The sequence below is a fragment of the Solanum verrucosum genome, unplaced genomic scaffold (genome assembly GCF_900185275.1).
Source record: "Solanum verrucosum unplaced genomic scaffold, falcon-dt-bn FXZP01000049.1, whole genome shotgun sequence".
In the NCBI taxonomy this organism is placed as follows: domain Eukaryota; kingdom Viridiplantae; phylum Streptophyta; class Magnoliopsida; order Solanales; family Solanaceae; genus Solanum; species Solanum verrucosum.
The window spans coordinates 10,765,287-10,786,337 of NW_026020221.1; the positions used below are offsets into that span (position 1 = coordinate 10,765,287).

General features: G+C 35.7%; 2 protein-coding genes and 1 pseudogene across 2 annotated transcripts in view; 1 reads left to right on the forward strand and 2 right to left on the reverse strand.

Annotated features, from left to right (window-relative positions):
• Nucleotides 1-21,051, reverse strand: part of LOC125831174 (ethanolamine-phosphate cytidylyltransferase-like) — a 912,135-nt gene that overhangs the window by 786,210 nt on the left and 104,874 nt on the right. The window lies entirely within an intron of this gene.
• The window catches only part of LOC125831539 (uncharacterized), a 113,302-nt pseudogene that overhangs the window by 51,381 nt on the left and 40,870 nt on the right, over nt 1-21,051 (forward strand).
• On the reverse strand, nt 17,912-20,242 carry LOC125831193 (septum-promoting GTP-binding protein 1-like). Its single transcript, XM_049510379.1, has 6 exons — nt 19,999-20,242; nt 19,431-19,551; nt 19,137-19,224; nt 18,920-18,959; nt 18,729-18,812; nt 17,912-18,127 (listed from the first exon to the last, which is right to left on the reverse strand). The coding sequence occupies exons 1-6, from the start codon at nt 20,137-20,139 to the stop codon at nt 17,963-17,965; spliced, it is 639 nt and encodes a 212-aa protein (XP_049366336.1). The 5' UTR covers nt 20,140-20,242; the 3' UTR covers nt 17,912-17,962.

Here is a 21,051-nt window from a genome sequence, read left to right on the forward strand (position 1 = left end):
TACCCAGTCTTTCTTGTTGCTAGTGGACCAACATCTCCAGTAGAAAAAGTTGAGCAAGAGGAACCTGCAGTAATGGCTGAGATGAAGGTAAGAGACGTGGTAATCCCACGTACCACCAATGTGACTTCATGCATTCAGAAACCTGAAGTTGGTGGAAGGTTTAAACTGAAGCAGAGTATGGTGCAATTATTGCACACTAATGGGTAGTTCATTGGTCTGTCACACGAGGATCCAACAGTCCATATATAGAATTTCCTCGAGATCAGTTATACTTACACTCCAACAGGAGTGAATGTGGATTATGTGAGGCTTACTTTATTCCCTTTTTCTCTGCTTGGGGAAGCAAAAAGATGGCTAAATTCCGAGCCCACTAACTCTATTACCTCCTGGGACGATCTTGCACATAAGTTCCTTATCAGATTTTTCCCATCTAGGAAAACAGCTAAGTTAAGAAGCGACATCTTGAGTTTCAGACAGAAAGGAGGAGAGAACTTGTACCAAGCTTGCGACAGGTTTAAATCGATATTGATGAGTTGTCCACATCATCATCAAGCTAATGAGGTGTTAGTCCATACCTTCATTGAAGGATTGGAGCCTAACACCAAAATTTTACTTGATTCAGCTGCAGGTGGTCAGGCATTGGAGAAGACTTATGCTGAGCTATTCACCTTGATGAATATGATATCACAGGGTAACCCCGAATGGAACGAAGGAGGAGCGAAACCTGTGATACAGAAAATTGCATGTATGCTGGAAGTAGATGCAATGATTGCTTTAACTGCACAGATTATTGCGATGCAAAACATGATGAACACCTACTTCAACAATATATCATTGGGACAACAACCCGCTGAAGTGAATGTAGTCCAACAACCACCAACTTGGTGTGAAATCTATAGAGGTGGTGATCATAGTGCAGAGGTATGTTGTCACGACCCAAGCCTAGGGCCTAGACGTGACCGGCGAATGGGGATCCCGAAGGAACCCCAAACAAGCCTCATAGCGTATCATTTCACATCTTTGGTCGCGAAAGCAATTAAAATGACCATAAGCGATAAGCATAATCAAGGGGGAAATCGGGACTAAGGGAGCAAAAGAAAAAAAAAGGAATGATACATAAATACCATAAATGAGTCAAGCTCAAGCATAATACACAACTTGTCCAACACCACCTCTAAACATGGGTACTTAGCGGGGGCCAAGACAAACTACCGGGCTCACCCTCATAGTCAAAACATAACTAAAAAGGAAAAGTCTTATACATAGCAAAAGATCATAAGCAACATCCCCGGAATGGAGGACTCACCAATAACTTCGATAGAAAATCGTATTAGTCACGCGGAGGAAGATGGTCAAGCGGTGCTCCGGTCCCTACATGGTGACATCATGTAGGCATAGAGTATGCATTAGTACGTTTGAATGTACTAAGTATATGGAATGCAATGCAATGCAATGCTACAATAGATGGACATCATAGGAAAATGCATAATCATACCCGATAGATAGCATATTAATGAAATGATATGTATAATGATGCTTACATAAAAATCATATTTAGTGGGACGTAGTACATGTGTGGCGAGTGACCATCAATATAGTATTTTCAAGGCCTACCACCCCCTTGGAGAGGCGAAAGAGGTACAAACCCCTCAATGTGGTTACCCGGGCCTACCACCCCCCGAGCTAGGGACCAAGGTACAAACCCCTCAATGTGGTTATACGGGCCTACTACCCCCCGTACTAGGCAACCAAGGTACCAACCCCTCGATACGGTTACCCGGGCCTACAACCCCCCGAGCTAGGCTTGGTCGACTCACAACACTTATGTAGAGAAAATCATATACATGTATCCATTTCATCATCATTTCAATGATTATATGACCATCCGACTCATAGGACGTACATTGGACCTTCCATTTTCTAAGAATTCTATAAGTTGGCATTTTATCAAATACATGGTGGGCTACTGTTCATGTAAATAAAATCATGTATTTCAAGAGTACTAAGTCCAGCCAATTCCAAAATCCATATAAATCAGCCCACCAACAACATACATATATATAAATCAACCTTCATATTTTGATCATGGAAGCATGAAAACCATAAACATCACATAATAATTCCATTTCATGATAATATGCAAAATAGACCATAATATGGTGTGTAGTAGTAATTCCATACTTCAAGAGTTCATAAATAACCATAAGGATCCATAAACTTGAAGTAAAAATAGAGGATAAATGGTTGGACTTGTGGAAAGGAAGGTTTCCACAATCAATCCCACATACCTCAACTTTGGAGAATCCTTGATGAAGATTGGAATGGAGAATTGAAGCTTGAGATTGAGTCTTGAATCCGGAATTGGAGCTTGAGATGTTTGAATTTGGTTGAAGATCTTGGTGGAATTTTGGAGAGGGCTTAGAGAGTGTTTTTGAAATTAAAAAAAATGACTAAGTATGAGACATTTATAAAAAACGTCCCCAACCCGCTAAAAAAAAAAGCTCACTGGAAATTGCAAATCTGCACAGACAGGTTTTACGAAAATGGTCATAACTCCCTCATCCTAACTCGGAATGAGGTGAAACCAAGTGCGTTGGAAAGCTAACTCAAAGAGCTTTAATTTAATAGGTTGTTGCCCTTCCAGTTCATTGTGTGCTAAGAGATATGCCCCTTTAAAGTTGACCCTCCAAATCACATTTTTTGCGATTTTCGAATTTTGATACGATTGCTCTAAAATTCAGGTTAGACCCATCTCCCACTCAATTTGACCCCCTGAATAAGAATATGAAGTCGAATTTCCGAAATCATGCACGGATTTTGAGATATATGAAAATTACAATTATAGGTGTTTCCGAAGCACATTTTCAGGCATTTTTGGGGTCGTTTCATATGTGGTGCAAACCCAGATTCTATGAATTTTGTAGGGAATGCACAACGAGGAGGAGGCCAGCAAAACTATGGAAATTCCTACAATCCTAGTTGGCATAACCATCCAAATTTCTCATGGGGAGGTAATCAGAATCAGGCCCAAGGCTAAAATCAATATAGACCTTAGGGAAATGCACATAGTTATCAGCAACAATCCCCACGTGAGCAGCCAAATAAGCAGCTGAACAACATGAGCATGGAGGAGATGCTGAAAAAGATCATGGCTGATCAAGCTCATTTAGCTGCTGATGTGAGAAATAATCAGTTGGCCACACAGAATCTGGAGAAATAATTCTGGCAGTTTGCTAGTGCCCAGAACTCACGACCGCAAGGAGGTTTACCGTGAAACACTAATCCAAATCCCAAGACGGTAAATGTGGTAGGTACACGTAGTGGTTTGCAGTTAGAGGAGTTAGCTCCTAAGAAAAGAAGCAATGAATCTGTGAGTAAAGAGAGTGAACCCAAGGAGAGTGAGGTTGTTGCACAAGAAGAAAGAGTGCAACCAATAGTGAAACCACCTCATCCGTTCCCTCAAAAGTTCAAGAAATAGGAGGATGAATGTTTTGGTAAGTTTCTCTCTTTTGAAACAAGTTCGCATTAACTTGCCATAAGTAGATGTTTTGCAGGGTATACCCAGGTATGCTAAATATGTGAAGGAGATTGTGGCAAACAAAAGGAGGCTGACTGAATATAAGACTGTAGCACTTACTGAAGAGTGCAGTTCCCGAATCCAAAATAAGTTACCCACCAAATTGAAAGATCCGAGTAGCTTTACGGTTCAGATCACTATAGGGTAGAGCATTCATGTGTGAGGAATGTGTGATCTAGGAGCTAGTATAAATTTAATGTCAACTTCATTATAAAAACCTGGGTTGGGTAGTCCTAAACCTACTACTATCATATTACAGTTAGCTGATAGATATGTTGCTAGGCCTGAGGGTGTTGAAGAGGATGTCTTAGTGTAAGTGGGATCGTTGATATTCCAGTACTTTGTAGTGCTGCATTTTGAGTCAGATCCTGAGGTCTCATTCATTTTGGGAAGACTTTTCTTGGCTACAGGGCGTGCTATGATAGATGTAGCAGCTGGGCAACTCACTATGCGGGCACACGATAAAGTGGAGGTGTTTGATGTGTACAAGGCATTGAAGTTCCCAACGTATATGAAGAGTTGTCTGCAATAGCTGTGATAGATCTTGAGGTAGAGGCTCGATATATTGCATCCAAGGACCCTTTAGAGCGAGTGCTAGTAGGAGATGATATTTATGGGGATGCTGAGGCACAGGAAATGGTGCAATTTCTTGATGTGGCACTTGTAGGTACATCAAGAAATCGATGGGAGCCTTTAAATAGGGTGTTGGGTCCTCCACCTAATCCCTCCATTGAAGAAGCACCCCAACTGGAGTTAAAAGCATTGCCAGCCCACCTGAGGTATGCATTCTTGAGTAAAGATAAGACCTTTCCGGTTATTTTGTCTGCAACATTATCTGATTCGTAGGTGGAAGCAACATTAATCATCTTGAGGAAGAGAAAAGCAGTCTTGGGTTGGCAAATGTCCGACATCCATGGAATCAGTCTCGTGTTGTGCATGCATAAAATTTACATGGAAGAAGGGCATAAGTTGAGTGCACAGCATCAACGGAGACTAAATCCAGTGATGAAAGATGTGGTGAAAAAAGAGGTGATCAAGTGGTTAGATGCAGGGATCGTGTACCCCATATTAGTAAATGGGTGGGTCCGGTACAATGTGTACCCAAGAAGGGGGGAATGGCAGTGGTAACCAATAAGAAGAATTAATTAATCCCTACAAGGACAGTAACTGGGTGGCACATCTGCATGGATTACAGAAAGTTGAATAAAGCCATTAGAAAGAACCATTACCCGGTGCCTTTTATTGATCAGATGTTCGATAGATTGGCAGGGCAAGAATACTACTGCTTCCTGGATGGCTACTCAGGTAATAATCAAATTGTTATTGCACCAGAGGACCAGGAGAAGACTACCTTCACTTGTCCATATGGCACTAATGCGTTCAAACGCATGCCATTCGGATTATGCAATGCATCGGCAACATTTCAGAGATGCATAATGGAAATCTTCCATGATATGGTGGAGGATTTTGTTGAGGTGTTCATGGATGACTTCTCGGTGTTTGCTGAGTCTTTTGACCTTCGTTTGACTAATCTCGATAGTGTTCTTGACAGGTGTGAGGAAACAAATCTTTAGTTGAATTGGGAGAAGTGTCACCTCTTAGTTTGTGAGGGGATTGTGTTGGGGCACAAAATCTCCAAGAATGGGCTGGAAGTTGACAAAGACAAAGTGGAGGTTATTGAAAAGTTTCCACCACCCATCACAGTAAAAGGAGTTAGAAGTTTTCTGGGGCATGTTGGGTTCTATAGGAGATTCATCAAGGACTTTTCTAAGATTGCAAGACCCATGTGCAGCCTGTTAGAAAAAGAGATAGAGTTTGTATTTGATGAGAAGTGTTTGCAGGAATTTGAGTTGTTGAAGAAGAAGTTGATAGATGCTCCTATTTTAATTGCTCCTAACTGGGAGCTTCCATTCGAGCTTATGTGTAATGCCAGTGATATAGCGGTTGTGGTAGTGCTTGGGCAGCGAAAAGATAAGATGTTTCATTCCATCTACTATGCTAGCAAGACACTTGATGTAGCTCAATCGAATTATACTATCACTGAGAAAGACATGCAGCTGGCATTAGTGTTTGCATTTGATAAGTTCAGGTCATACTTGGTAGGAGCCAAGGTTGTGGTTTACACTGATCATGCTGCAATCTGGTATTTGTTTAACAAGAAGGATGCCAAGTCGAGGCTGATTAGGTGGATTCTGCTCTTGCAAGAGTTTGATCTAGAGATAAAAGATAGGAAGGGAACTGAAAACCAGATAGTTGATCATCTATCCAGATTGGAGGACTCATCTCATGTGAAGAATGAAGGACAAATTCGCGAAGAGTTCCCCGATGAACAATTGCTTGCCTTGGACCTTGCTCAAGTGCCTTGGTATGCTGACATTGTAAATTTTCTGGTAAGTGGTTTATTTCCATATGGGGATTCAACACATCAAAACCAAAGGTTGAAGTATGATGCACGCTTCTATATATAGGATGAACCCTTCTTATCCAATCAGGGACCTGATCAGATGGTGCAAAGGTGTGTAGCTGAACAGGAAGCAGTACAAGTGCTGGAGAGTTATTACTCTTCGCCATATGGTGGACACCACGGAGGCGAATGCACTGCACATAAGGTAATGCAATTTGGTTTCTTTTGGCCTACTTTATTTAAAGATGTTGCTATGTTTGTGAAGGGCTATGATCAGTGTCAAATGATGGGCACCATTTCTAGAAGGCCTGAGATGACATTGAGCAATATACTGGAAGTTGAGATCTTTGACATCTGGGGGATAGACTTCATGGGACCATTCTCATCGTCCCGTGGAAATCAATACATCTTAGTGGCAGTGGACTACGTGTCCAAGTGGGTGGAGGTAGTTGCATTACCATCCAATGATACAAAGGTGGGAGTGAAATTCATCTGGAAGCACATCTCCACCAGGTTTGGAACTCCAAGGGCTATGATCAGTGATGGAGGTACTCACTTTATTAATAGTTCAGTGCGAAATCTATTGGCCAAATATGGAGTAAAACACAAGGTAGCTTCTGTTTATCATCCCCAAACTAGTGAGCAAGTAGAGGTTTCTAATAGAGAAGTGAAGTAACTTCTCCAAAAGACTGTGAATGCCAAAAGGAAAGATTGGGCTGATAAGTTAGATGATGCTTTGTGGGTATACTGGACTGCTTACAAGACACCTATAGGGACTTCTCCTTATCGAATGGTGTTTGGAAAAATATGTCACCTCCCAGCTGAATTGGAGAATAAAGTATATTAGGAGATCAAAAAGTTGAATCAGGATGCTGAGTTAGTTGGTAAGAAAAGGATAACACAACTGCATGAGTTAGAAGAATTTAGGCTTCACGCCTATGAGAATGCTAAGCTTTACAAAGAGAAGACCAAGAGGTGGCATGACAAGCATATTGTGTCACGCATCTTTGAGCCTGGTCAATTAGTGTTGCTATTCAATTTAAGACTAAAGTTGTTCCCCGAAAAGCTTTGGTCTAAGTGGAGTTATGCGTTTGAAGTGGTGAGGATGACCCAACATGGTGTTGTGGAGCTAAGGAACAAGGATAAAAGCTCTACTTTCCTTGTGAATGGGCAACGCGTAAAGCACTACGTTGGAAATAATGTTAATCGTGAGCTTGAACGCTCACCTTGAATGACGAATGAGTCATGAGATGGGTCGTGTCGCGACGTTAAATCAGGCGTTGCACGAGAGGCAACTCGTGACCCCTTGTAATAGTTAGGATTTCTTTTCTTTTATTTTATTATTTCAATTCATAGGAATTAGTAAAAAAAATGATATATCTAGAAAAATACAAAAATATGAGTCATACCACAATCAACACTAAGGTGTTGGATGGGAGGCAACCCATCATGTTTGTACTAATGGGTTTTGAGCTTAAAATGTGCAAGAATCAGGATTTGACACCCAGGGCGCGTCTCGGAGAGGAAGTTGAATTTTTCCTCACTTGGAATTGATTTTCCAAGGTGAGGCAGAACGGACCGTGACCATCCCGCGTCATGGAGGAGGATCCCTAAATTTGATTTCGATGGTAAGTTATTATTACGTTAAAAAGAAGGTAGCTTCGTAAACGAGCCGCGTCGCGGATGGGTGTTCCAACTTTGACTTTGTGAAATTTAATTATTGACGCGAGGCAGAACACTCTGTGTCCTCTCCACGTTGCGCATCCAGGTAAGAAAATTTGAGTTTCATTAAAAAAAATATGGATTTTACCTGTTTTCTTTCAAAATTCACCCGATCCATTCCCTTTTAATCCCCAAATTCATTCTAAATTCCCCATTACTTCACCCATCAAACCCCTATTTTCCCCTCCCTCTTCACTTATGATTTTTCCAGTTTCAATCCGTAACGCGGAGGCAACTTGCCATTTTATCTCTCAATTCCCTCTTCTCCATCATCCAAGGTACGTATTTTGCTATTCTTTTCAGCGAAACAGGGTCGTTTTGGTATGTCTTGTATGGGTTGATGTATGGTTCGTTTGTAGGATTTGTGGGGAGGATTGGTAGAGTTTGTTTTTACTATAGGCGCTACTGTAAATGGGTACTTTCGAATTCTTGAGTAGAATGTGCTTTGATCGATATTTTGTGAATTGTTAAGGTTTTAGGGTTTGTCTAAACATACTATTATGTTTATTGAGGCTGTTGTTGGTGTACTAAAATCGTTCCCACCATGATGACTATATTTAGTTTGTGCTCTTAAGTAGAAATAGGCATTTCTGAACTGAAGGTTGAATGAGCAAGATCTTGTAAAGCTTTTGGGTTTGTTTGTGGGGTAAGGTCGTGTGATTCATGTTATTGTATTGGGTATTTCGAAGTCTAAGTAGAAATTACCTCGGATTCCTATTTGTGGAGTCTTGTTGCGAATGATTGTTTGATGTGAGTGTAAGATAACCAGTCGATGGTGTTGAATGAATGATATTGTGTATTCATGGACATAGTTGTAGTGTGAATTTTTGAGTAACACTAACTGATTATTTCTTTGTGAAAGGGTTGTGTGGGTCTCTATTTTCGTGTTGAGGTTGAGTGTTTTTGGCTAATAATGTGGCACTTATATGGTTGTATGAATGTGATTAATAGGTTGGCATGTTTTCATTCACTTTTGGGAAGCTGCGTACCTAAATTGAGGCCTACTTTGAAATAAGTGTTGGGTGGTGTTGGCACACCACCCATGTTTCTTAATGTTGAGTAGTTTGTTGGGGCTGAATTTGATTATGATTGCATGTGACCATGTCAGGCACTTAAAGATCCGATAAGGAAGTTGCAACCTTTAGCTAGAGGAAGTGTGTCCGGAGTAGAGGTAATGTCCCACCCGCACATGCAGTTCCCAGGGGCCAAACCAGGCGAGTCAAGGTGAAAGTTGGGACCAAAGAAGGGAAAATGTGGTGGAAAAAGCACACCGAAGCTACTTATTTCTCTAACTTTGCATTGACAGGGACAGCTTGGCTCAGGAGTTCCCACAGATATTGAGGCGGATCAGGGAGTTACATATGAAGTTTATCTTTGCAGAGCCAGGAGAGTGCAACTTGCACATGGTACACGAGTTTTATGCCAATTGGGCGACGGACGCGAGATCGCATTTTGGGACTGTGCGGGGCGTTAATGTGTCTATCACTTCCGCGGGTATAAATGATATAGCAGGTACACTACAGGACACTGATCCACTAGTGCTTACAGGGCTGAACATACGCCCTCCATACCGGGCCATTCGACATACACTGTGTGGTCCTCAGTCCATGGTGCAATGGACTAAGCACAGTGGGAAGAGATATCACCAATCAGTTCCCTATGCTCACATGTTGAGGAAGGCACAAGTTTGGCTGAAGATTGCGATGCACTATTTGATACCGGGACTGCATCATACAAATATCACCCGGGACCAGGTCTGTTTGGTATATGCCTTGATAACGGCCACAGAGGTGAACATTGGGGTTGTCTTTAAATCGGCGATGCAAAAGGCCTGGGTTCATAAAGGGCACAAGTATGCTTTTGGTGGCCTTATTACCAGAATGTGTCGTGCTGCAGGTGTTTCGAAAGATAATGTGGATTACATGGCATTGTTATTTGCAGCACCCGTGGACATCACAAGGACAAAGGGGCCCGACACTGAGTTTGGACCAACTCTCACCACTGCAGAGCACCATAGGAGGGATGAGTTTATCATGGCTAGGATGTATGGCCTCGAGATGTTGCGCCACCAGAATGGTTGCCTGGCTTCCACTAACATGCAGTTAGGTGATGTTGAGAGGCGTTATCCACTGAATGCCCACGCCAAGGCTCTACTTGGCATTGGTCCTGAGTTTCGTGAGTCGATCGATGATAACATTTCGATCGTTGAGGAGCGCTTGCGTACTAGCTCGAACGTAGAGTTTGATTATGATGAGAAGGTAGACCCCGCTCAGGCCGGTGATGAGGCCGAAGGGGGTGATGCTATGAAGGATTGATCAATGAGTGTTTTCACCTTACCAATTGTATTATTCTGATTTTTGTAAAGCACTGGGGACAGTTCTAATATTTAAGTGTGGGGTGAGGGTCAAAATCATACCTGGTCTGTATATATTTTTATTGTTGAACATTGTTAGAGTCTGCTTTGTATTTTTTTTTGTTAGATTTTGGGTTCCTTAGAGGTTGTTTTTGGTTCTTTGGCCAAGGAAAGTCCCTTTGAACCGTGCAAAATACAAAAAGATTTTTTATTTTTAGGATTGAGTCAGTAGTCGTAGTTGAGTCACATTGCCCAATGATATATGGACGACAACCGTCTTAAGGGCAATTTAGTCATTGAGTCTTAGGTTGATATATGCTAAAATGTGAAACTCTGAAAGGAAAATGTTTGAAAGCATGATTTAAACTTGATATATGAATGTTTGCATTTGAACTTGTGTATTTGACTTTAATGATTGCAACTTAAGCTTAAATTGAACCTTGTGCATAAATTGATTGTGTCGTTGTGATTGATCCATTCTTGAGTAGAACTTGTGCCTTGAGCGATGAGTTTTTGTAGTATTCATGTAATGCATCTGAGTCTAGAACTTGCCCGGCATGTTATTGAAATGAAATAAAAGTGGTGTTTTGTTTAAAAGATGATAATAAGCTTTCTTTGAATTGTCATGAATATTAGCCTTTTCAGAAATAATATCCCTAGTATAGCCCCATTGAGCCTTTTAGCCTTGATTTTGTTCTAACCCACGTAATTAAGCCAAATCCCTTTTATTGATACCGTTAGTTTTGATCTCAAATCCCTAATGCACTAGGTTAAGAGGATAAGTAAAAACGGCGGAAAAAGTAAATAGGGTGAAAATGTTTAGTCTGTAGGGAAGATAGAAAAGAGGTAGTAAAATGATGCCCCATAAGTTTAAATCTAGGATTGGCCCTGGTCCTTAGGACATTGTGCACTTCGACTAAGGTTAAGAGCCTAAGTTGAAGGTGGCTAACTTGGAGAATACCTTAATGATGGCCCTGATCCTCACAAAGACAATGTGCACCTTAACTCGAGAGAAATCTCTAAGTCAAGGGTGGCTATTGTTGAGTGTCAAAATTAAAAAAAGGCTATAGAAATAAAGGGGTGAGGGAGATATAAAGGCAAGGTTGGTAATACTAGTGGAAATCTATGTAGAAAGATGGGGCTGAAGAAAAGAAATAGTTCTGAATGTAAGAAGAAAATTAAATCTAGGTGCATTAGGGAGGATAAGTCACTAATTTTATCTAAATGTATCCTCCCTTACCTCATGCCTACATTACAACCGGAACAAGTCCTATTTGATTTTAAGCATAACACACTTCATTAGTGGAGATGTACATAATGGGCAAACTTATGGTTCTCAATGCATGCATGTATGATACCTTTGTTGAGTGGGAGTGTACCTTGTTTGCAAAGTCCTTAAATTATATTCAATTTGTTGAGTTGAGTGTGTGGACTATTCTTTGGAGTGAGGGGCACTTGTTGTATGAAAGATAGGTGATATATAATGGTGCACATGTTGTTAAATGCGTTGGTTGCTAAAAGTTGTCAAGTCAATTACAGGAGTCATGCATATTCTGAATGAAATCATGCATGTGTTAACTGGTTACACATTCTTGGAAGAAAGTGGCGGTTGCACAAATACCATAGTAGAGAGTCTAGGTCTAGGAGTAGTTAGTAAGTTGTTCGAGCACGAACAAAGCTCTAAGTGTGGGGTAGTGATCTTAGGCGTATTTATATGCCTAGGAACCTAATAATACCCATATTTAAGCCAAGTTTGAATTCAATTTGTGTTTGTTTATAGTCGTATCGAGTCATTTGAGTTCATTGATACTAACCTATATGATTAGTGGTGTAGGTGAGCTTAAATGAAGAAACGAGCACTAAAATGAGCACCGAAAAGTGTAAAAGGATCCAAGCCGAAAAGCAGCAAAAGGGAAGAAAAGAAAATAATGCTTAAGGCGTAGTCGTATCCTCTCCGCGTCGCGGAGAGGGATTTCTATTTTGTTCGTGAAAAAGCATTTTGAAGCAGAACGGTCTGTGAAGTGACCGCGTCGCAGAGAAGAGTGTTTGGATCTCAGACACGCCTACGCGTCGCGCCCCTGGTGGCCAGATTTGGCCGTTTCGACTTTATTATAAATAGACTCAGATTTTATTTTATTAAACCATCTTTTTTTGGGTTTTGAAAAAGAACGACTTGGAGATCTGTTTCATCATGTTTTAGGATTCTTTCCTAAACTCTTTTACTTCGATCTCTTTATGATAATTGAACATTGTTTGATCGAAATCATTGTTATGAGTAGCTAAATACCCTAGTTCTAGGGTTGTGTCTACAAGATGATTGTAATCTATTGAGTTTTTATTGGGTTAATATTGATTATCATATGAATCTTTCCTATGTTCTTGTTATTCGTATTTCGTGCCTAATCACTATTGAAGTAAACATAATGTCTGAATTTAACTCGGGAGAGGAATAAGAGGATAGAACGTGGGGCATAAGGAGCATGATTTTCTCTTCATAATTAGGGTTAATTTGTATCTAGGATAGGGATATACCTAGAAACCATGATTGGTCATTATACAGGAGGAAATTGTAATGCTCGGTACTTAGTCCAACCTATCCTCGCTCAACGATGTAGTTATGTTGTCATTTATCATAGGCGATTAGAGGTCGGGAGACCATAATCATACATTTAAACCTGTGATCATTGATTCGATAGTTGATTAACATCAATTTAAATAATATAATTGCATGGATCCGGGTAAGAGCTGCAGCCCTGGACTTTATCAAATTATTGTTTGAAACCCTTGAAATTGAATCACACTTGTTTAATTCTGTTTAACTTTTACATTATAAAATAAATCACTCTTGAAATCTTAATAACACTTGTGCTTAGCTGAAACTATTGGAACAATCGAGTTATTCTAATCGTAAGTCTCTGTGGGTACGATACCCGGCTCTTTATAAGAGCCACTAAAATACTTGAACAACCACGTACAGTTGTGTGCGCGATTTGGGCACAACAAGTTTTTGCAAAAACTTGTTGCTCTCAATCGCACACACAAGTGTATGCGGTCGCACAAGTAATATAGTGGCTCTTAAAAGAACCGGATTATCGAACCCAAAGGACTTGTCAATTAACCATTTACTAAATTATACTAATTCTAATTATTTATTTTAAGGGAGGATTTCAGAAGATGAATATTTATTAACTAAACTAAAAATAAAGATAAAATAACTAAAAAGCAATTAACTAAGAAAAGATAGATGTTTACATAATCAATGAATGAATCGATCTAAGATTATGATTAAACTAACAATCATGTTTAGCATCAACTTTATCAACTTATTTGATTATCTAGTTATTGATTCACGGGATTTATAATAAAGTCATGATCTCCCGACCTCTAACCGTCTACCACAATTGACAGCCTAACTACATCGTTGAGCAAGGATAGACTAAACTAACTATGGAGCATTAAGTTGTCTTCCCATATTTGAGCCAAGCAAGGCACCTAGGTATATCCCTATCCTAGACACAAATCAATTCAAGTGACATGCAAGAAAAGATCATGCTCCTTATATTCCACGTTCTATCCCTCTATTCCTCTCCCGAGTTCAAAAGAAGATAAAAAATTTATTCTAATGGTGATCAAGCATCAAAATAGTAATCACAAGAATATAAGAATAACCAATATGATAAACAAATCATGCCGAATTAAAATCGCTAAACAATCATATTGTAAGTAAATATAATCCATGAACGAGAAGTGTAACTCCACATAGCCATAGAGCAATTACAACCAATCATTCAAAGAAAAGATGTAAAATAAATAAAAGAGAAGAAAAAATGAAACCCTAAATCAAAAGTTAATTTTTACATTGTATCCTCCTTCCTTAATAATTATTCTTATAGACTATTTATAGATGTAGCAAGCTCTGAATAAAATAATTTAGTCCAAAATAAATTGGGAATCCAAAACCAAACGAAATTGGATTCCATTTGAAACTCGTTTGTTGTAGCCGACTTCAATTTGTACTCTTCTGTTCCCTTGTTGCCACGTGGCAGTAATTTCCTTTGCAGTTCGCAGCATCACGCAATTCTTATATATATTATTATATATCATTTAATCCATTAAGTTATCTGCTTGATTTTCTTCTTCAATCTTTCATCCTTAATTCTTTTTAGCTCCAAACTTCTTTATTGTTCCATCAATTTAATCCTACAAATAAAATACACTATTAAGCACAATTCATAAAATTCACGCTCAAAAAGGACAAATATAAATACTAAGGGGCCGTTTGATACAAAAATCAATAGTGCAGGGATTAGTAATGCATTGATTGATAATGCTTGGATTAGTAATACAGGGATTATTTTTATCAAGTGTTTGGTTCGTTACTTCCTACCTAATTTTGTGTGGGGTTTAAAACTATACAAAAAACTTCTTTCCAATTATACCCTTGAGTTATTATGAGATTTTTAATTTCATGTAATTGGATCAAGTAAATAATTGACGAGCAATTATTATTTTTATAGCCTTTTAACTAGCTAAGAGAAGGAAAATTTTAATACCATGTTCACTATTTTCTCACTTAAATTATTTGAGGGTAAATATTTGTCATTTTAATAAATTGAAGTTAATATCTCAAAAGGTCACACAACTATAAGAATTTATAGAAAAACGATATTGAACATTGTTTTACATCAATAAAATAAAATCATTCAACTTAGGACTTTTATCATACAAAATTGCTCTTTATCATAAATAAAAAAAAAGGAAAAGGGTCTGAAAAATACTCCAACTTTGGTCGAAATTGCTATTACGATACCAAACTTTAGAAATGACCTTTTACCCCTGCACTATTTAATAGTGTATTTTAAAGGTATATATGTGTCTACGTGAACATCATAAAATATTGCATCATTTTAAATAGTAATGTGTCCATGTGGGCACATATATACCTTTAAAATATACTATTAAATAGTGCAGGGGGTAAAAGGTCATCCATAAAGTTTGGTATCGTAACATCAATTTCGGTCAAAGTTAAAGTATTTTTCAGACTCTTTCCCTAAAAAAATAGCAAAATAAATTGAACTATTTTATACTCAAGGTGTTTTTAAATAGCAAAAATAACTCTTAAATTCATACATCAACATTAGCATATTAGTCCGATTATAATATTTTATATTAATAATAATTAGATTAAATAACTCATATTTTAGCTACAAATAACTCTATTTAAATAATAAAGTTTGTAAGCTAATCGATTTAAATAAATTTATTAGTACAAATATAAAACATAAAATCAAGAAAATAAACAAAATGAAAGGATTTGAGGGGTATTTTTGTCTTTACATATATTAATCTCATGGTATTAGATCCATCCATGTATTACTAATACCACCAAATGGAAGGTATTATTAGTTATACACCTAGGGGTGTACAAAACCAAACCGAAAACCGAACCAAACCGCAAATCGAGTCAACCCGAGAAAAAAATCCGACTAGTGGTTTGGTTTGACTTGATTTGGTTTTGAAAAAAAAACCCGACTATATTTGGGTTGGTTTGGTTTTAACTAAAAAAAACCAACCCAACATTATATATAAAATTTTATTTTATACATGAAAATATTTACTTTGATATAATTTTTAAATATTTCTTATACTTTTTCATAGTTTTTATCTTTTAATATATTATTTCAAGTTTAAAACTTAGAATTATGAATGGGCCAATAAAGATTATAGTCCACAGATGTTGGTAATTATAATAAAGCTTAAATCAAAATCAAATTAATACTAATGCAAAAAGAAAATCAATTCAACAATAATATTGAATATTTGTTCTTTAGTTTTACATTGGTTTAGACAATTAAAATACATAATCTAATTTTAATTTCCTTTAATATTTAGTCATGTAACTAATACTTATTAAACTTAATTTTAGCATGATTTAGTACTTTTAAATTATGATCATTTTCATTATGACTTGTTAATTTGCAATATTTGTTTTACGCGATTTCATTATTATTATTTTTGTTGAATATTTTAGTGTCATTAATCATATCATATTGTGTTATATTTTTAAGAAACATCTTAGATAGTTGTATTTTGGTAGGACTAAAGAAATATTTGAAGTACAAGTCAATTATATGTTTGTATGAATACTTTACCGGAAAAACCCGAAAAACCGAAAAACCCAAAAAAACCCGAGGTTGAAAAACCCGAGTTTTATTGGTTTGGTTTGGTTTATAAATTTAAAAATCCGACACAAATGGTTTGGTTTGATAATTGAAAAACCCGAACCAAACCCGGCCATGTACACCCCTATATACACCCTATAATACCATGGAGGGTGTATAACTAATCCATGAATTAGTTATACATAGCCCCAAAATTCCTACCAAACATAGTACTACATAATACCACACATAATACAAGGAATAGTTCTCCTAATACTCCCTACCAAACGACCCCTAAATGTGAGGCAAATAATGATTAAAAATATGTATTTTTGCCTCACATCATAGTCTAAATTCATTTGTTTTTGTTAACAACTTCTCTTGTGATGTAGATATACGCTTATGAATATATTTTTTCAAAATTTAGAGAATTGTCATGATTTATTTTTTGATGCTCAAGACAAAAGAATGACTTTATTTATCAATGATACTTATGTAATTTAGATTGTCAGAAAGTTTGCTTCAAAATAGGTATTACTATATAAAAATTGCCCTTTTGTTTTACTTATTTACTATTTCTTAATATTTCAGTATTTTAGACGAAGAAAAATTCATATGACTTGTAATAACCCAGTTGAAGTTTGTATTAGCTTAATTGTTACTTATTTATTTAATATAGTTAACTTTTATGAGAAAAATATTTTCATTAATGCTAAACTTATTATTCAAATATTCGCTTAAATAAGCAATACTATTTACTATAACATATATTTTCTGAACTGGTAATCACGTGTAACGCACGTATCAAAAAACTAGTATATATATAAGTTCAAGCAATTGTGAATTTCCTTTAACAGTAAAAATGATTTATTTGTCATTTTTGCTTGAATGCAAATTTCACACTTATTTAATTGTTCTTAATTGCATTCTAAGTATCCAATTCTTGACATAAATTTCATAGAATCAAAATTTAAATTAAATGTCATAATCTAGTATGTCATGACATAAGATTTGACTCAAAAATACACAAACCCTTAATACTATTAATACTCATCTTGAAAAAAACCTTAACAATATATAGTATTCTTTTAACAACAAATATAGAATTTTTAGAAATAATAACACTATCAAATTCTATAATAATTTCAAAGTTTTTCTTGGACAACTAATTTGCAAAAATTAAATTCTCCCTGATTTCAGGCACACGATAAATATTCAAGAAAGTTAATTTTTGTTCAAATATGAAATAGACGAAAAGAAGGGAAAAAAAAAGTGAAATTGCACTCCTTTAGAATACAACAAGCTTATTATCAATCGAATTAAAAGTGAAAAATATGTACCAATTAACATCTCCATTAATAACGAACATAAGCAATTGAAATTGCACTTGTTTAAAAAGGTGACAATCCTTTTGTAAAACAAACATGTCCCCTTGTAACACCTTTTACTAAATTATCTTAATGGTGGTACCTTAAATAGCTATTTCAATATTACAAACTGTATAACAAGTATATTAAGGCGTTTGAGAGGATAAAAAAGGAACTAGGTAAAATCACGAATAATCAATGAACCGACTCTACAAATTACAAAGTCAAAAAGAAAACAAGAAAAAAATGTTCTCCATTCCACAAATTTGTGTATTTTACATAATGAGTCATAATCAAGAAAACCCGAAATTTCACTAGCTTGTTGTAGTAAAAGTAACAAGATCCAGTGATCGATTGTCTATGTGAGTCATTTGTATTCTAGTAGTCTATAATGGGTTCTCCAATGGTGAGGTTACGTTCCAATGTCCATGGTAAGTTGAAGATTTTGGCTGTGATGAACTTGAAGATCTTGTTAACATTTATGTTGTAAGCTGAACTTGAGAAGAATAAAGTTGCATTTAGTGCCTTAGCATATGCTCTTGCCTGTTCAAACAAAATTAAGTCATGTTTAAGATAGTACAAATAAATCTTTATAGTAAAAGTAAAAGTATTTGCTTCTTTAATTTTTTTTAATTGTCTACTTTGGACTTTGCAGATCCTTTGGAAAACAATGATTAATATGAAGATGTTATCATGATATTCATATTAAATGATATATAGTCTTAAGTCTTGAAAAATAATTTTGGAGAATAATTAAGTAATTAATATTAAGGATAAAATATGAAAAAAGATAATAGGTTTATCTCTTTATATGTTAAAAATTGTCAATTCATGTTAGCAAATGAATCATGTTCTTCATTTCAATTTGTTTGTCTTACTTTTATTTACTCTATTTCAAATAATATATATAATTTTTTTATAACTCTTTTATTCTAACTTTCCATATGATATGTTATTAGACCAAATATTTGATGATAAATTCTATGTACATTTAGTTTAAAACCACAAAAAAAATTAAAATATTATTTACTTTCTTAAACTCTGTGTCAAGTCTAAAATCAGATAATTAAATTAAAACGGAGAAAATATTATGCTTCATCTCAGTTTATCATTTATTGGTGCCACAAAAAATGAGAAAATATACCTGCAAAGCGATTGTCCATTGCACATGTAATGGTAATTGAGCAAAATCATCAAACTTTGTTCCTATTAGAACTGGAATTGCCGTCTGAAAATCAAAATTAAATTAATTAATAATAAAGTCACATTAACATATTATTTAATATTTCATCTAGAAAAAGGAAAAAATAAAATGAAAAGTTTTAATCTTCTTACTTGATTCCATTTTCTTGCTTGTTGATACCAGCTAATTACACTGTTATTGATCAAGATACGAAAAATGGTCAAAAATGTCCTTAAACTATGTGAAATTGAACAAAAATATCCTCATCAGTTAATAATTTGATCTAAAATTATCTTTGTCATCAATAATCACAACGATGATCCACTATTTTCATGTTAGCAAAAAAAAAAAATTAAAAATTATAAATACCTATTTAATGTACAACGACTTGTGAGATCAAACATAAACAACATTGCTACAGAGTCTTTACAAGCTACTGGAATATGAGAAACGTCACCTGCAATATCATAAACATAATTTTAGAAAAAAATATGTTCACATAATTATATCTTTAGAATGCCAAAAAAATAATAATATATATATATGTAGATTTTATTAAATTTTATTTGCATGCCAAAAATTGATGAGATTTTTCGGACAATCCACGTAAAAAAGAAGAAAAATGAGTCGAATCTAGATGAATGGATGGAGGAAAGAATATACCTTCGACTTCCCAAATGTTATAGGAAATTCTAGCGCCACTAACACAGAGAGTTTTGTCCATATGGTTTAACCCTGTTGTTGAAAAACCTTCTTCCCCTTTCTCCTTTCCTACATACTTTGTCTACAAAAAAAAAACACACACACTAAAATGACAAAGTTCATGATTAATTAAACTTGAATTATAAAAATACACATGTATCTAGAAAATTATGAGATTTCGCTAGGTATGTTATTGTTATTTTTCGATGTATCTAGAAAATTAGAAGAAAAAAATATGGGGTTCTAACTAAAATATGCATATGAATTAAGAGGTGCATGGGTGGCATGGCAGAGTCAAAAATTCATACAAGAGAATTAATTGGTTTATGTATAACAAAAAATAATTGTTTTTTGCCTTGTTTTAGGTCCGGCTTGTTATGTTATTTGTTGCATTTAAATTTTGAATCTGCCTCTGTAACTTGACATGTTATCTATTTGTATTTAAATTTTGAATCTGTCTCTGCGAGGTGGATAATATGATAATATTGTATGCATGGAAAGAAAATTTCTAGTAATTATTTATACTAACCAAAAAACTTGTCTTTCCAATATGATAATCACCCAAGAGACTAATTTTTAAAGCAACTAAATCCTCCATGGAATCCTTGTTGGCTAAACTACTAGAAAAAACATTGGCGGAGGTGGGGATGGTGGCCGGAGAAGAAGACATTATATGTCGATTGGTGGTGGTGATGGTGATGGTGATGATTCAAAAGGTAGGATTTTGTCTTGGAATTAGGTAAAGGGGTGTTTTTTGGACCGTGTCAAGGAAGGGACGGTGGGAAGAAAAGTGAGTTTTAGGTTTGCTTTTATATTTGGAGAGTTTAGTGTTGAATCCGTGGGTAATTCTTGGGAATGAGTAAATCTCTCAATGTTAGTGTTGTTGACTCCATGAGAAATTCTTGGGAATGAGTGGATTTCTCAATGGTTGTTATCACTTTCGAGTCTGATTACTTGGATTCGTGTCGGATGATTTCATTTTTGAGATCAAGTGCTCCTAATCAAAGATGATTCTGACATCATTAGATAAGAATGAATAAGTACTTGCTATTTGTCACAATTTTTAAAGATTATTCGATAGAATGTATCATTAATTAGTTTTGATATTAATTCTTACTATTTAATTTTCTATTTAGTAATGATTTCAACCTATATATAACTAATATATGTATAACAGATATAATCATACACCTAATTCACAATTATTCTTATACATCTTAAGCCATGAGTCCATGACAGTAATTAGGGGTACTTATTCTTGTAAATCCTCGTTTACTTATAACTAGACTCGAGTCTCTTTCTATTCCTATCATTAAAAAAAAAAGTGACAATTTATGGTCAAAAACTTAAAACTTCTTTTATTAAGTACTCTCTCCGTCCATTTTAATTATCATATTGCGCTTTTCAAAAATTAATTTGATTTATTGTCAAAGTTAAATTAAACTACATTAATTCGATATTTTAAACAAAACAAAAAATAGATATTCAAAAACTAAATGAAAAGTACTATAAATTGCAATTTTTTGCTTATCAATATGATGGAAAAATACATCATAAAATATTAGTCAAAGTTCTTATAGTT

Excerpts from the sequence above, each read along its gene's own strand:
- LOC125831193 (XM_049510379.1), bottom strand. The coding sequence starts at position 20,139 with ATGTCTTCTTCTCCGGCCACCATCCCCACCTCCGCCAATGTTTTTTCT. Across the intron at positions 18,960-19,136 it reads AGTCGTTGTACATTAAATAG|TGTAATTAGCTGGTATCAAC; the intron begins GTATTTATAATT and ends GATCAATAACAG. Across the intron at positions 18,128-18,728 it reads AATGGACAATCGCTTTGCAG|GCAAGAGCATATGCTAAGGC; the intron begins GTATATTTTCTC and ends TTGTTTGAACAG.